The sequence below is a fragment of the Acipenser ruthenus genome, chromosome 45 (genome assembly GCF_902713425.1).
Source record: "Acipenser ruthenus chromosome 45, fAciRut3.2 maternal haplotype, whole genome shotgun sequence".
Classification (NCBI taxonomy): domain Eukaryota; kingdom Metazoa; phylum Chordata; class Actinopteri; order Acipenseriformes; family Acipenseridae; genus Acipenser; species Acipenser ruthenus.
The window spans coordinates 5,965,840-5,980,624 of NC_081233.1; the positions used below are offsets into that span (position 1 = coordinate 5,965,840).

General features: G+C 40.1%; 1 protein-coding gene across 1 annotated transcript; it reads right to left on the bottom strand.

The window, feature by feature from the left end:
- Nucleotides 1-2,167: 2,167 nt before the first annotated feature.
- LOC117967024 (transcription factor Sp5-like) lies at nt 2,168-6,379 on the bottom strand. Its single transcript, XM_034914109.2, has 2 exons — nt 6,048-6,379; nt 2,168-4,507 (listed from the first exon to the last, which is right to left on the bottom strand). The coding sequence occupies exons 1-2, from the start codon at nt 6,099-6,101 to the stop codon at nt 3,518-3,520; spliced, it is 1,044 nt and encodes a 347-aa protein (XP_034770000.1). The 5' UTR covers nt 6,102-6,379; the 3' UTR covers nt 2,168-3,517.
- Nucleotides 6,380-14,785: the final 8,406 nt, after the last annotated feature.

Consider the following 14,785-nt stretch of genomic DNA (forward strand, 5'->3'; position numbering starts at 1 on the left):
ACTCAAATATACAGACAAAGAATTTTTCTTAATATTAACAGTATCCCTCCTCCCTCTATATTAATACAGTAAACAGAATCCCTCCCTTCCCCTCTATATCAAACAGTACCCCCTTCCCCCCTCTATATTAAACAGAATCCCCCTCCCTCCCTCTATTAAACAGAATCCCCCCTCCCTCAATTAAACAATACCCCCTCCCTCCCTCCCTCCCTCTCTCTATATTAAACAGAATCCCTCCCTCCCTCCCTCTCTCTTTTCCCTCTCTAGTGTGACGTGTTCACGGTCTGTCCCTCAGGCTATGACAGGTCTCCACGTATTGACCAGCCAGTCTGGCTGTGTGTTTGTCTTCCCCCAGCAGGATTGACAGCTTCTGGGTATCACACATTTTTGGGAATTCTGGGACTAAATCACAGAATTTGGGGAAGAAAATGTCCCTTATGTTTTTATATTTTTCACAGTGTGTCAGGAAGTGAATCTCTGTCTCGACCTCTCCTGTCTCACAGTGACCACAGTGCCTGTTCTCCCTGGCCAGCCAGGTTTGCCTCTGTCGGCCTTTTTCAATGGCCAGGTTGTGGTCACTGAGCCGGTATTTGGTCAGGATCTGCCTCTGCTTTGTGTTTCTGACAGTTACCAGGTATTCTGCCAGGGTGTAATTTCTATTTAGGGTCCGATAGCACTCTTTGTTTTGTGTTTTAGTATTTGTATCCCAATGGTCCAGATAGGAGTGTTTCAGGTGTTTTGTAATTTGGTTTACACTAATTGGAATTGTTTTTGCAGTGATGTCCTGAAGCTGACTGATGTCAGTGTTGCTCAGCTCAGTGAGCTTCAGGACCAGCTGGCTGAGGGGACTCTTTTCTGGGCTGAGCTCTTGGTATTGCAGGGCTTTATGATGGAGTGAGTTTGGGTCACTAGTTTTTAGATGAATCCAGTATTTTAATGCTCTTTTTTGGATGTTAATAATCAATGGATAAAGGCCTAATTCAGCCCTGCATGCATTGTTTGGTGTTTTTCTTTGTAATCTCATGATGTTTTTGCAGAACTCTGCATGCAGGGTTTCTGTGGGGTGTTTGTCCCATTTTGTGTAGTCCTGGTTGGTGATTGGACCCCACACTTCACTGCCATAGAGAGCAATTGGCTGAATTACACTTTCAAAAATTTTGAGCCAAATTTTGACGGGGGGATTTATATTGTAGAGCCTCCTCTTTATGGCATAAAAAGCCCTGCGTGCTTTCTCCTTTAGTGCATTCACTGCCAGGTTAAAGCTCCCTGATGCACTGATGGTCAGACCCAGGTATGTGTAGCTGCTGGTGTGCTCTAGGGTGGTGTCTCTCTCTCTCTCTTATCTTTCCTTCCTTCTCTATCTACCTCCTGTAGTCTTTAGTTTATTTTTCTTTTGTTTTTAGTTTCTCTTGAGATAAGCTTGTTTTTCATCTGGTATTGATTGTTATTAATGAAAATGCAATACAAATATTTAAATACAATCAGGTTTTCTAGAAGCATGGCATCTAAGGGTTTTATCTGTCAGGTGTTACAACGTCCAAGGGTTTCATTACTATGACATCATCCTCACCGTTCCCTGACCCCTGTTTACTCTGCCCCAGACTGATACAGTTGATGGATTCTTTCCCCATTCACTTCCTGCCATGTAACTAATAGAACCCCAAATACATTCCAATGTACAGCTTAGAACAAAAGCAGATACATACAGTCCTGATTTGCTGTCATTGACAACAATGTAAAATCACCATGAGGGCTAAAGCCACCTCTGTATTCAGCATTAAGGTCACTGTCTGTGACCCCAAACATATCAAACCACTATTAAATCGACTGCAAAAAGACAAGAGGTTGAAAGAAACCTCAGTTTGCATGCCTTACTTTCACGTTGTGTCGCACCTCCTAGGTCATTTCCCCCCGGAGAATGAGATTGCCCCTACCCCTTCAAGGTGCTCTTTCCTGTCATTAGTCAATTGGCTGCTTCCCCTAGTGAGCAACATGTTTTGCAGCCAGTCACATGACCCAAAGGTGAAATAACCTAGTAAGTATTAGACTACCTGAAAGTAATCCATGCAAACTGAGAACTTTCTTAATCTACTACGGTACCAGATAAGGGCTGAAACAAGTGTTCTCAATGCAGGCATCAAGACGATATTGAATTGTAACAATATTTTTATTTCAGGTTCAAATAATTTCCGACATGCTGCCTCACTTTACACCAGGTTGCGTACAAATATATATATACAACTTTGAACCGAGGAACAATTAATACAAAATATGTGTTTTGTCATGGTATTGCACCTTCACCTATACGTTTTACATGAATGTAAGATTATAGTGCAGTATCGTCAATAAAGCCTGAATCCCTTTTCCATACATACGTGTAACTAAGAACACTGACTTTGACATTCTTGTATTGCCTAGAACATAATCTCTAGATATCATATTTCTTTATAAAACATTTCATTCAAACCATACATATATAAATAATTGATATTTTAAGCGACTGGAGACTTTCTATATGCAGTTCAAATGTACAAATGGTGTGTGTATGTATGTACGCCTGGACACACACTATTCTTTCGCAGCTCATGTGCGTGATCTCACCTCAATCAAGAGGTTCTGTTTTCTTTCAGCCTATATTCAGGCGCTCGAGTCCTAAACTAACTCATCTCTTTCCTACTTCTTCTAGGTTCCCTGCGGTTGCTTCTCCGTGCCCGGCTTCGGATATCTCACCTCATCTGAGGGCAGCTCTGGACCAGTCAGGGAACTCTTTTCTATAATTTCCTTTCAGGTTCCTAATTTCTGGTCCCCGATGTTGCCGAGCAACTGGCCTGAGGCTGAGCCCTCGTTATCATCAATCAAATGGGGACCCCCTTTCCTCTCCCTATCTCTCAAGCCCAAACCTCAAAGCAGCTTGATCACAAGCTGCTCTTTTCAATCTCAAGTTTCACAAGCACCTCAAACCCGATCCAGGCTTCTCAGTACTTTCATTGCCCTGGCTTGCGCTACACGAAATATTTATATAATCCCTGATCCATGGTACAATGGGAAAAGGGCGATTCCAGAGGTACCAGGATTTAAGGAAACAACCATTTAAAAACCTTAAATAATGTATTAAACGTACAATACACACTGTAACATAAAAGTCTGCATTGCCAGTGATAAACAGTTTCGACGCAGAACATTTTGGTCCCCAGGAAACAGTTTGTGTATTGTAGCAGCACATAATAAAAAAGTACTTCTACTGTATATCAGCAGTTTTTAATAGTCTTGTACCGGCCAAGATGTTCTGGAATGTTCATTTTCCGTAAGACCCCTATTGTCCGCAGGATCGAAGTGTGTTGCTAAGCAATCCATTCACAGAAATGGTCAGAACAATTCCAAAAGGCATGGAAGAGGAGGCCAGTTAGAATGCCAGAATATTGTATCTGAAGGACAGCTTTAGTTGCTGAGCCCAGCGATGCTTTAGAGAATAAATACACTTTAGGTGGCCAGTCAGAATGCCCAAACACCCACGGCTCTACTCTTTCTTGATGCTGCTGAGAAGAGCGTCTCCTCCGGGCTGTTTGCTCTTTTTGTTCTGGTGCGTCTTGACGTGTTTGGAAAGGTGGTCGCTCCTCATGAACCTCTTGCCGCACTCCTGGCAGCTGAACCTCTTCTCTCCAGTGTGAGTCCTGAGGTGGCGCTGAAGCTCATCGGACCGGGTGAAGCTTTTCCCACAGAAGAGCCAGTTGCAGATGAAGGGCCTTTCACCAGCGTGCCAGCGCAGGTGAGCCTTAAGGTGGGATGTCTTTTTGTAGACCTTGCCGCACTCTGGGATGTGACAGATGTGAAGCTTCTTCTTGCCCAGCTCGTCTGTGCTGCCTCCGTTGCTTGAGGACTGGCAATTGGGACACTTGCACCTCCTGCATCTTCTGGTGGTGGTCAGCAAGCTTTTGGAGGAGCCCTGGAGAAGGGCAGCAATCTGGGGCTGGTGACCCAAAACCAAGGGCCTCCCCAGGGTGAACGGATGGCCGCTGTTGTTGGTGTTGCTTTGCTGGAGGCTCCACCACTGCTGGGTGTCCTCCACATGCCCACCGTGCAGGTGATGCCTTCCAGGCAAGCCAGACGAGTTCTGGAGAAAGTTGGAGAAGTTCTGGTTGGTCTGGGGGTAATGGTATGAAGGGTTCTGGACCTGGGATGTCAGTACCTTGACTGGAGACAGTTCGAAGGAGTATGTGGAGGGTTCTGCCGGGGGGGTTAGAGGAAGTTCGTGGTGGGCGGACATGTGTCCTGGGTACTGGAGTTTGGGAACGCTGAAGGTCATCTGGTGGGATCCCATTCCGGTGCTCGCAGGAACCTCGTTGCTCCAGAGCTGAAACATTCCAGCAGTTGATCCCACTGCTGGGTCATATGGAAACTGAGGCACCTCGGAGGATGAGGTCCCGATCGGTCTTACTTGTCCACAAGTGGAAGCCAGGAAAGCCAAAGGATAGGGTCCACTGTCAGGGGATGAACTCGGAGTCCGGTCCTGCAATATTGGAACAAGGGAGTTAACATTGGGAACTTTATAGTTACAGAAGTATATGAAGTGTGCAAGCATGCAGATCTCTGTCTACCCTTGAAAAGTGAAGCAGACCCAGATTGGAATTTGTAACTAAGGCATATAAAAATTGCCAGTACCATTGAAATTGATACCTGTATACAGTCATTACAAACAGTAACCATGAAACTAAATATTCCAACATTCAAATCTTCCATTCATTTTATTTGTTACGTTTTAGACCAGTTTTAGTGAGTCTCCACTTGGATACTGCAAATTACAAACATGCATACATTAATAATATAAACCAAAGATATCAATTATTCTGACAGATTGCTTGAACTACCAAAACCAAAGTCACAAACACAAAGACTATAGCTAACCTAGTTTCGCAGGTTTTTGGTGTAGACGTGGTTTGAATACAGCTTTCCTAAATGTTGCTACATTAAAGTAAAACCTTGATCTAATTCAATAAGCAGTGGGTCAGATGTTCGCTTCTAGGCGACAATCACAAAAGAATTTCTACTTCAAAGGGCCGTGAAATACATACTGTGGAATAATCGATTGCCCATGGCGCGCCCTTGCTGTGCGGCGCGCTGTTGACCAGATAAGAAGGCAGTAGTTTTAATAAGAAAGAGCCTGACAAGAGTTTGACAAGAGAACCGCTCCGCAGCGGAGATCTGCAAAATTCCCACAAAGCAATATCTACTGCCTGAAATTACGAGGGTTGTAACTGCTAGTCCCGTTGTCATTGAGCACGTGTTTTGCAATGGCTTTTCGGTATTTTAATTGTTCTGTATTGCAAGGGTTCGTTTCCTGTAAAATGGGTGTTAAAATGCAGTAACGTCACGAGGAAAGAACTGCTTTTGTATTTTACAATAAATGTATATACTTAAAAAAAAGTATTTGTTTTAGTTTAAAAGTTTGGCAAAAATAAATAAATAAATAAATAATCGGGACCCAAATAAAAAAAGAGTAATCTCAAATGAGCAATTGAAATGCATCTTTAGAGGTAAATGCCAGACAGCCCAATATAATGATCTTATTTCCGAGCAAACGGATGTACCGCTATCTTCTTACCTGCCTGGTTACTGTAAGCGAATCAGATACCTGCCTAAAGCATACATACCTACAGCATGGCTGAAATACACTGCTGATGGATAATAATAATAATAATAATAATAATAATAATAATAATAATAATAATAATAATAAACATATAGGCCAGTATTGTTATATGATCGCGCTGCATATTGATGAACTATTTCGCTGCTGTGATCGAGAGACGATACTATCGCACATTATTTGATGTACCGTGTATTCAGCGTCGTACTCAGTCAGACCTGGCATCGAGGTCAAACTTTTTCAAACTATAGCTGGCAGTATTTAAATGACTGCTTGGTATTTACCTCCAAATCTATGTTACACTGCAAACCAACAGAAACAAATTAAGGAGTCTTAAAAAATTAAGGAGTTACGGTCATGCGTATATTGTATATGTAAATAAATACATAAATAAAACACCAACCTGTAAAAATGTGTGTAGAAAGTTATCGCTTCTCGGCACTGCAAGTGCAGCCATCTGTCTATATCTTATTCCAAACCAAAAGAAGCGATCGGCGCGCCCGCTACAGCGGTACAGTTGTAGGTACAGTACGGGAGTGCATCGACAGTAATCCTCTTTCAGGACAGCTCAGTTCCAGAGTTTAGTTTTGCAGAGATCAGTGCTTGCTCCAGTGTTTTTCTCTCCTTTGGAAAAACCTTTTGGCTCTCCTCGCAACCAATCGCCTTCGAGCGCCGCTGCACCCCTTTTGATGTCGGCTGAAGCAACCAATCCTGAAATCCTTGGGGGTCATTTCAAAGGGATCAGAGTGTATCTCGTTTAAAGCGCTCGACCCCCTAGTGCGGGCTTGTGCTGTGTGCATTGTTAGAGGAGCGGAGGGGGTGGACGGGGAGGGGGAGAGCGAGGTGACTGTGTTAGGTAGGCAACGGTCATCTTTAAAGTACTTTTGGTAAGTTCACTCCATTGCTGCAGGTTTTTTCATTCACTTTTATGGATTTAGGAAATCAGAACAGCAGAACCAGATCACTCACTCACCTTGGCCCGCTTCGCAATTCATTTAAATTGATATATACATACATGTATATATCAATTTAAATGTGTGTGTATATCGAATGTTAACAATGTCTGTAAAATGTATATATATATATATATATATGTATATATATATATATATATATATATATATATATATATATATATATATATATATATATATATATACATACATATATATATATATACATTTTACAGACATTGTTAACATTCGATAGGCATATGGAAACCGCTCTTGGTATCAATATAAAATCAAATAGCGATACACAGAATTATATATATATATATATATATATATATATATATATATATATATATATATATATATATATATATATATTCCAAATATGAAACACCGAACCCGGGATACAGGAAGTCGATACCCGCAATCCACTTTCTAAGAGTAGTCTGTTTAGCTGTAACGCTCTCAAATTCATAATGTAATTTTATAGAAGTGCACCTGTCAACTTACAATAGGCATTCCATGTGAATGATACTGCCACGGTAATAACAGATTACCAATAAATACACTACTACTACTACTACTATGACTACTACTACTACTACTACTACTACTACTACTACTACTAATAATAATAATAATAATAATAATAATAATAATAATAATAATAATAATAGAGTTAAATCACTGTAAAGATTGCTGTCAGTTCCGTGTACCGTACTGGACATAACTAAAGAAATGATCAATAACGGTCTAGCTATCCGTTTATATACAATTTAATAAATGAGTCGATAAAATAGATCGCCTTTTTAGCAATTTAAAACACATCAGAAACAAGTTCAGCAGTACCGCCCGGGTCATTTTGAGACAAATGTGCAGACTGTTGGGGAAACAAAATATCTTTGTTGGAATGCATACGGCGCAGAACACTGAAAACGCACAAACATTCATCACATGATGAATTAAATGCATACCAGCCTATATGCATTATTCTGTAGAATCTTGCCAGTAGTGCTGCAGTGGCTGTATTCTAAGAATCGCTTTTATGGTATGTTGGCAATATACTGGAATTTAAAATGTAAAGCATTGATGTTTAAAGCTTGAAAATGTGGTTCACAGTGACTTCGCAAACACGGCATTGTTCACTGGCACGCAATATATATATATATATATATATATATATATATATATATATATATATATATATATATATATATATATATAACAAGTGTTTCAAACATGTGTAGAGATCAGAACAGAAGTGTATTGTGTGCCCGCCTGTCACTTCTTAGTGACAGATGGGGGGTGGGACGCCTATGTGTTTATAAGTTTGCCCCATCTGGGTGAACACAGAGCTAATTGAATTGAACATAGCCGATCAAAGTAGCACACTCGTGTGGAAACTAGCACGCCGATAAATGGGGCCCGGTGTGAACACCCCAAGACAAGGGTTCAAGTTAAGGTCTGGCCAGTCTCTTTGTTATCACGCTGTACTCGCCCTTAATCATTTTCTTTCATTTTCTTCTCAATAATACGAGTCCATTAAAATAAAAAAAACCCTTACATCTGTATGCAAACCAGTGTAGAGGCACTTTTATCCCAGGGCTAGTCATTTAAGGTAGTACAATCAACATCTGACCCTACTGTGCCATTACTAATTAAAGTGATTCATGCCACTGCCTTTATAGTGCAGAAAATAGTGGTCCACATTAAACTGATGTCAGTCCTTGACATTAAGTTAGTTTTAACTGTAGACCACCGAAAGTAAGTGCCTGATATGTAACCCAAGTGTTGCTAAGATTTCCTATACTGTTTTAAAAAAATACCAATAGTGTGTGCTTACAGATCAGAAAACTGTGAAAATATCAGCTTTATAGATGTGTGTCCTGTACAATATCAGCTTTATAGATGTGTGTCCTGTACAATATCAGCTTTATAGATGTGTGTCCTGTACAATATCAGCTTTATAGATGTGTGTCCTGTACAATATCAGCTTTATAGATGTGTGTCCTGTACAATATCAGCTTTATAGATGTGTGTCCTGTACAATATCAGCTTTATAGATGTGTGTCCTGTACAATATCAGCTTTATAGATGTGTGTCCTGTACAATATCAGCTTTATAGATGTGTGTCCTGTACAATATCAGCTTTATAGATGTGTGTCCTATTCATAACATGAGATGTCATTCATGAATGTAAACAAACTCATTCAATGTAAACAAACTGGTCTGTCAACAGTGTTTGCTCACTTTCTTTCAAATAGATATATAGCACAGCACATAGCAAAAACTGACTCTATATTTTAATATATGGCTCTGCTATCCTTATTACATCTTCTAAAACATATTAAATATTTGTGATAAAGATACTGATTTAATTAGCATTCAATAGTGTCAAAGACTCACAGTGTAATTGTGTACTAAAATGCTAATTCAAATGTAATCTTAGGGAATGTGTTAAATCAAAAGTTTTCACCACAATCTTTATCATTAAAGTTAACACATAAAAAGATGACCGCACGGTGTCTAATGTAATTTCCTTTGCTTTTAACACGTGTCTTAATGCACTGAATTGCATTGATGTGAATGAAAGTAACAATGGGAATAGTTCAAACAGAGTTTGATGTTCAGTCTTGTTAAGCCTGGCTGGAGACGCAAAATCACAGGTGTATTTAAAAAAAGCACAGAAGAAATATCTTCCAAGTTTCTCTGTAATTAAATCTAGCAACCCCCCCCCCCTCCTCAATTTTAATTGCCATCTTTTTAATCAGCGCTGAGACTTGAGAGCAAACCTCAATGGGATGTACTGCAATTGATTGCTATACCACTGTGCTGAGGTGTGCTTTCCAGAAGGCTGTAATTCTGCCCATAGTCTACCTATATAGGAAACGCCTGCTTTCTTGCGTGGTTTACTGGAGCTATCTTCTTCATCGTGCACCTTAAGATCCAGCAATTTGATTAGACTGGCTGTTCCCAGGGTATCAAAGGTTTTTGGTCGTCACTCATTTCAGTTTGCAGCAGCCAAAGCCAGGAATGAGTTTCAACAAAAATTTGATCGGTTCATATCTGAGGCTGCTTTTAGCCGTAGGGTCGACTCATCGCTGACTGACATCTGTACCTGCTGAGTTGCTGCTGAGTTTTATGTTTTATGATTGATGATGTGTTTTTTTTATTTTTGTTTGCTGTGATGGTGGGAGCCTCTTACCAGCTCGTCCTTGTGAATGAGAATTTGTTCTCAATTGACGACTCATCTGGATAAATAAAGGTTTTGCTTCATTGATAGATTGAAAACACAAGTGTAATATCTGTGGATCGATTAAAGGGGCTGGCAGTCAAAACGTGAACAAATCCTGGTCTTATTCTGAAAATATATTGAAATGTGTTCAAATATATTGTATTCCATTTCCAAACTACAGTGTATTCCTGAATATATTCCCATATACTTCAGCAACCTTTCAAAATATATACCTATATATATTTCAGCATGTTAAATATATTTCATAAAAGGATATTGCAATATTGTCTTTGTATTTTTGAATTTATATTGTGGAACACATTACAAAATATATATCCAATTGATCTCAATTATATATATTTTTAATTTCTCTTCCATATGGGATTATATAAAAATCTGGGCACGATAGTCCAAAACATCAGATTACAGAATCAGAACAAAATATATGTTGATGAACTCTTTACTGGTCACTATAAGGACTTAAAGACCACGTATTTGAAATGCTGAACATAGGGATGAAGTGTATTTCTTAATGTAATTTATTTTTAATGCACTGAAGTGGGCTGCATTTTCATAATACAACTAGAAGACACAGGCTGGTCTTTAAAGGGGTCAGAGAGTCAAGTATCATTTCCTATCCTTTTTGTTCTTTAAACTGCTCCCGTGGACTTCTCATTGCTCCTCACACGCTGAACTGACCCTGCACACTGCTTTGTTGTCGGATAAACCCCCTTCATTGTTCTGAGCAAGCCCAGTCAAGATGTCATTGACCTTGTGTCCTGGGGGTCTCTGGCTAGATAATGTGCTGAAGAATTCATAGACAAAGGGATGGCAGAAGTGAGCTGGGATACAGTCTAGTAAAGATACAAGTGGCAAGCTACGTTTAATGTTCTTTTTGAATATAAAAAAATGATAAAGGTTTCGCAAAGGTGCAGATTCAAGGTAGTGTTATTTTTATTTATTTATTTAGAAGACACCTTTATACAAAACCAGCGCCAGGCCGACTAACTCTAATGAACAGGAGCGACGACGCTAAAAATATGTATATTATTTTCATACTGCTTATCATTTGCAAACTGTATAATTCTCGTCTGTCAGACAAAAAGGTACCAGATCTGGGATCCACTGCACCCTGGAACAAATTAAACCCTGGTAGTTCCATTAAAGTTGAAACTAATTCCAATTACATTTTTGGCCAACCCTTTCAACAATAGCTACAAGACGTTCCTGCACATGTGATTGGTCAACAGGCAAAGGCGATTCCTATTCAGCGGTACTCTAATATTTAGTTTAGGTTATTCACTTTGTGCCCGCAGGCCAGCACAGTTACATTGCAGCACTAATACAAAGAGAGAAGTATGTTAAAAAAAAGATTAAAAAAACATAGTTATGGTTTTATTACAACTTAAACAGGTTCACCTCAAGCACAGATGATGCTGAGCAGCAGTTTTAAACCCTGAGAGGCTTGACAATGACATCATGGAATCTGGAAGGGCATTCCAGAACCCCAAGGTTGTTCCAAAGAAACCATAATGACACAACCAGAATCTCTAATAGTGGTCCATTATTATAACAAGGGATGGGGGCAGCCTTGCTAGTAGCTGCATGTCAACCAGTCCCCTCAGTGTCCTCCTGATCAGCCACTCAGGGTGGCAGACTTGTTTGAGTGTGAAAGAGGAAAAGGGTTCAATAACAGCTGCTAGCACCATATGTCTGCTAGCCAGAGTGCTGATTTACAAGGCAGCAGGGGGTTGTATTGTATGGGGTTTGCTCATTAGCATTCAGCCTGGATTCGGACCCCACTTAGCCATTACAATGCAATGATGGGCTTGGTGAAGAAGACAAGCATGTTTTTTCTTTTTTTTTCTTTTGAAAAACTAACCGCTGTTGGTAACAAGCTGGAATTGTATTGATTTCTTTATACAATACAATAACCAGCTCCTCTAAGAGCTTGCTGTGGTTAAACTGAAGTGGTATTTAGCTTGACAAGGCAGTTTTAGTGTGGTACAGATTACAATCAGAACAAACTATGATCTGTTTTGCACAGGGCAAAGGTGGACTATTAAGTAAGGATACAAGGGAGAGTTTTCAGAGGGGATAAGAGCCTCTCTTTCTCTTTCTCTGCTCCACCAGCACAGAGCAGAGGGAGAGTTTTCAGAGAGGATAAGAGCCTCCCTTTTTCTCTGCTCCACCAGCACAGAGCAGAGGGAGGCTGTTCAGAGAGTATAAAAGCCTCACCTCCCTTTCTCTTTCTCAGCTCCACCAGCACAGAGCAGCAGGATGCACACAGTGGACACCAGTGAACCCTGTTTCAGTGTAAAACTCAATGTGACTGTAAGGGAATGGAGCGTTTAAGATCTACTGGCAATTGTAAGGTGATACAAGACACCAGTGTAGCACCAAGTTGGTCTCCATGGAGGTGTGTCAACCCAAGCAAGAGAAGGGCTTAGCTGTAAAGATGTGGAGTGTTGGAGACCATAAAAAAAACCCTATGAAGGCATTGTCTCCTTGCCTTTGATCATCGGTGATTTACCAACAAACGTTCACTCCTAACGAGGTCCTGTCCTCAAAGCTGAGAGGGGGAAAGATAAACTTCCTGTGCAAATTTGTCCAGTATTGCAGGGTGAACCCCAGACACAGTCATTGTTTGGTGTCTGCAAAACAGATGGGGCTTTGATGGTAGAGTTATTGGTCTTTACACTGCAGGCATTTTCCACATGGAAGTCTGTTTTGTGCCGGCAAAACGCAAGAGGTGAAAAATAATAAGCATAAGCAAAGAATTAGAACAATAAACCAGTAGACTACAGTATATAGACTCTAGTAGTCTATAGTAGACTCTGGTATTGATGTGATATAGACATCTAACATTTCTTTCAGATAGTTTCTATCAGATATACAGCAGTGTGCAAATGTATTAGAACACCCCATTGCTTCTGTATTAGAACACCCCATTGCTTCTGTATTAGAACACCCCATTGCTTCTGTATCAGAGCACCCCATTGCTTCTGTATTAGAACACCCCATTGCTTCTGTATTAGAACACCCCATTGCTTCTGTATCACAGCACCCCATTGCTTCTGTATCAGAACACCCCATTGCTTCTGTATTAGAACACCCCATTGCTTCTGTATTAGAACACCCCATTGCTTCTGTATTAGAACACCCCATTGCTTCTGTATCAGAACACCCCATTGCTTCTGTATCAGAACACCCCATTGCTTCTGTATCAGAACACCCCATTGCTTCTGTATTAGAACACCCCATTGCTTCTGTATCACAGCGCCCCATTGCTTCTGTATCACAGCGCCCCATTGCTTCTGTACTAGAACACCCCATTGCTTCTGTAGTTTGGATTTGTTGTGCATAGGAAATCAAACCACTGGGACTGAAAATCTTTGTCAAAATAGGCAAATTCGTGATTGTCTAATTTAATTGATGACTTTAAAAGACCACAGGTGCAATTAATTTAAAATAGTAAGAGAAAAGGAACACATAGTCACAAATGCTAAAATGCAGGAGACTTTTTAGAAGTTGTTTAAGATGCCTAATTAAAGCACAAAGTGGTCTAACATTTTCACACGAGTGCCTATCTATATCACTGATTACTGACCGGAAATTGAAATTCTCACACCCAGAGTTTTTCATGCAGGTCGATATATAAAGGATATAAATGACAAATCTTGAGATGTTTCAATAAATTTGCACACTACAGTAAATTACGTCACTTTAAATGAATTGTTTAATTATTCTAATGTAATAAAATAAAGAAAAAATGACTACCTTTCTTACTAATTGTATTGTATATTATCAATAACGGTAAAAAGAAACTCTAAAATTCTCTAAAATACATTAACTTTTCTTTAACAAAAAAGTTTGTCAAAGAAACTTGGTTTTCTTCATAGTTTTATTGTTTAGAAGCTGAAACCAGTAACTAATGCAACACCATCAAACACCTTGTATCCAATGCATTGCAATCCTTTGCACTCTGGGGACCTGGGTTCCACAATCTCTGCTTGAGCTGTTCTGAAAAAAAGAAACCATCATGTAAGAAGTGTGACATACAGAAGAACAGACAGGTACCCCCAAATATATAATCATCTACTCTCTGAGGCAAATGTGACAGGGTGGAGGCTGGGTCTGAACCGGCAACCCTACGTACTGCAAGCAAGCACCTTAACCGCAATGCAAAAGAGCCGCCCATCTCACCGACAGGACAGGACAGAATCTGATTCGATAAGTGATTTTCCAGATATACAGAAAACATACAGATAGATGGACAGACATACACCTCCATGTACCCTGGAATTTGATACTCTCTAACGTTAAGAGCAAGTTTCATCACAATTGGATCAGCTGTTCTTCATATATATAAAGATAGAGTTGTCATCTGCCACTGCTTTCACCCGATCGTCCTGGTTTTGAGGAAGGTGTCCCGGGAATTCAATATGCCTTCCCAGGCCATTATTATTAATTCATGAATTATTATTATGAATTAGTTATTTAGCAGATGCTTTTATCCAAAGTGACTTACAGAGACTAGGGGGTGAACTATGCACCACATGCTGCTGCTGCTGCTGCTGCAGAGTCACTTCCAATAGGACTTCTCATCCGAAGGACGGAGCACAAGGAGGTTAAGTGACTTGCTCAGGGTCACACACAGTGAGTCAGTGGCTGAGCTGGGATTGAACTGGGAACCTGGTAACAAGCCCCTTCCTTTAACCACAGGCCCACCAAACCTCCTATGCCAGTACCATAAACAGAGCACAATTTAAATAAATCAGGATTCAATATTGCTGCAATAGACGCTCAATATGAATTGGGTGTCAATACTATAGTAGTGATATTATCATATTGGATGACTGTAGGATTTCTAAAGAGAGTTTAAACGTTCCCTGGTAGAGGAGAATGGTGTGCTAACCAGGGATGGGCCTTGGTTGGCTGAATTTCTCGTTC

Excerpts from the sequence above, each read along its gene's own strand:
- LOC117967024 (XM_034914109.2), bottom strand. The coding sequence starts at position 6,101 with ATGGCTGCACTTGCAGTGCCGAGAAGCGATAACTTTCTACACACATTT. Across the intron at positions 4,508-6,047 it reads TTCTACACACATTTTTACAG|GACCGGACTCCGAGTTCATC; the intron begins GTTGGTGTTTTA and ends CCAATATTGCAG.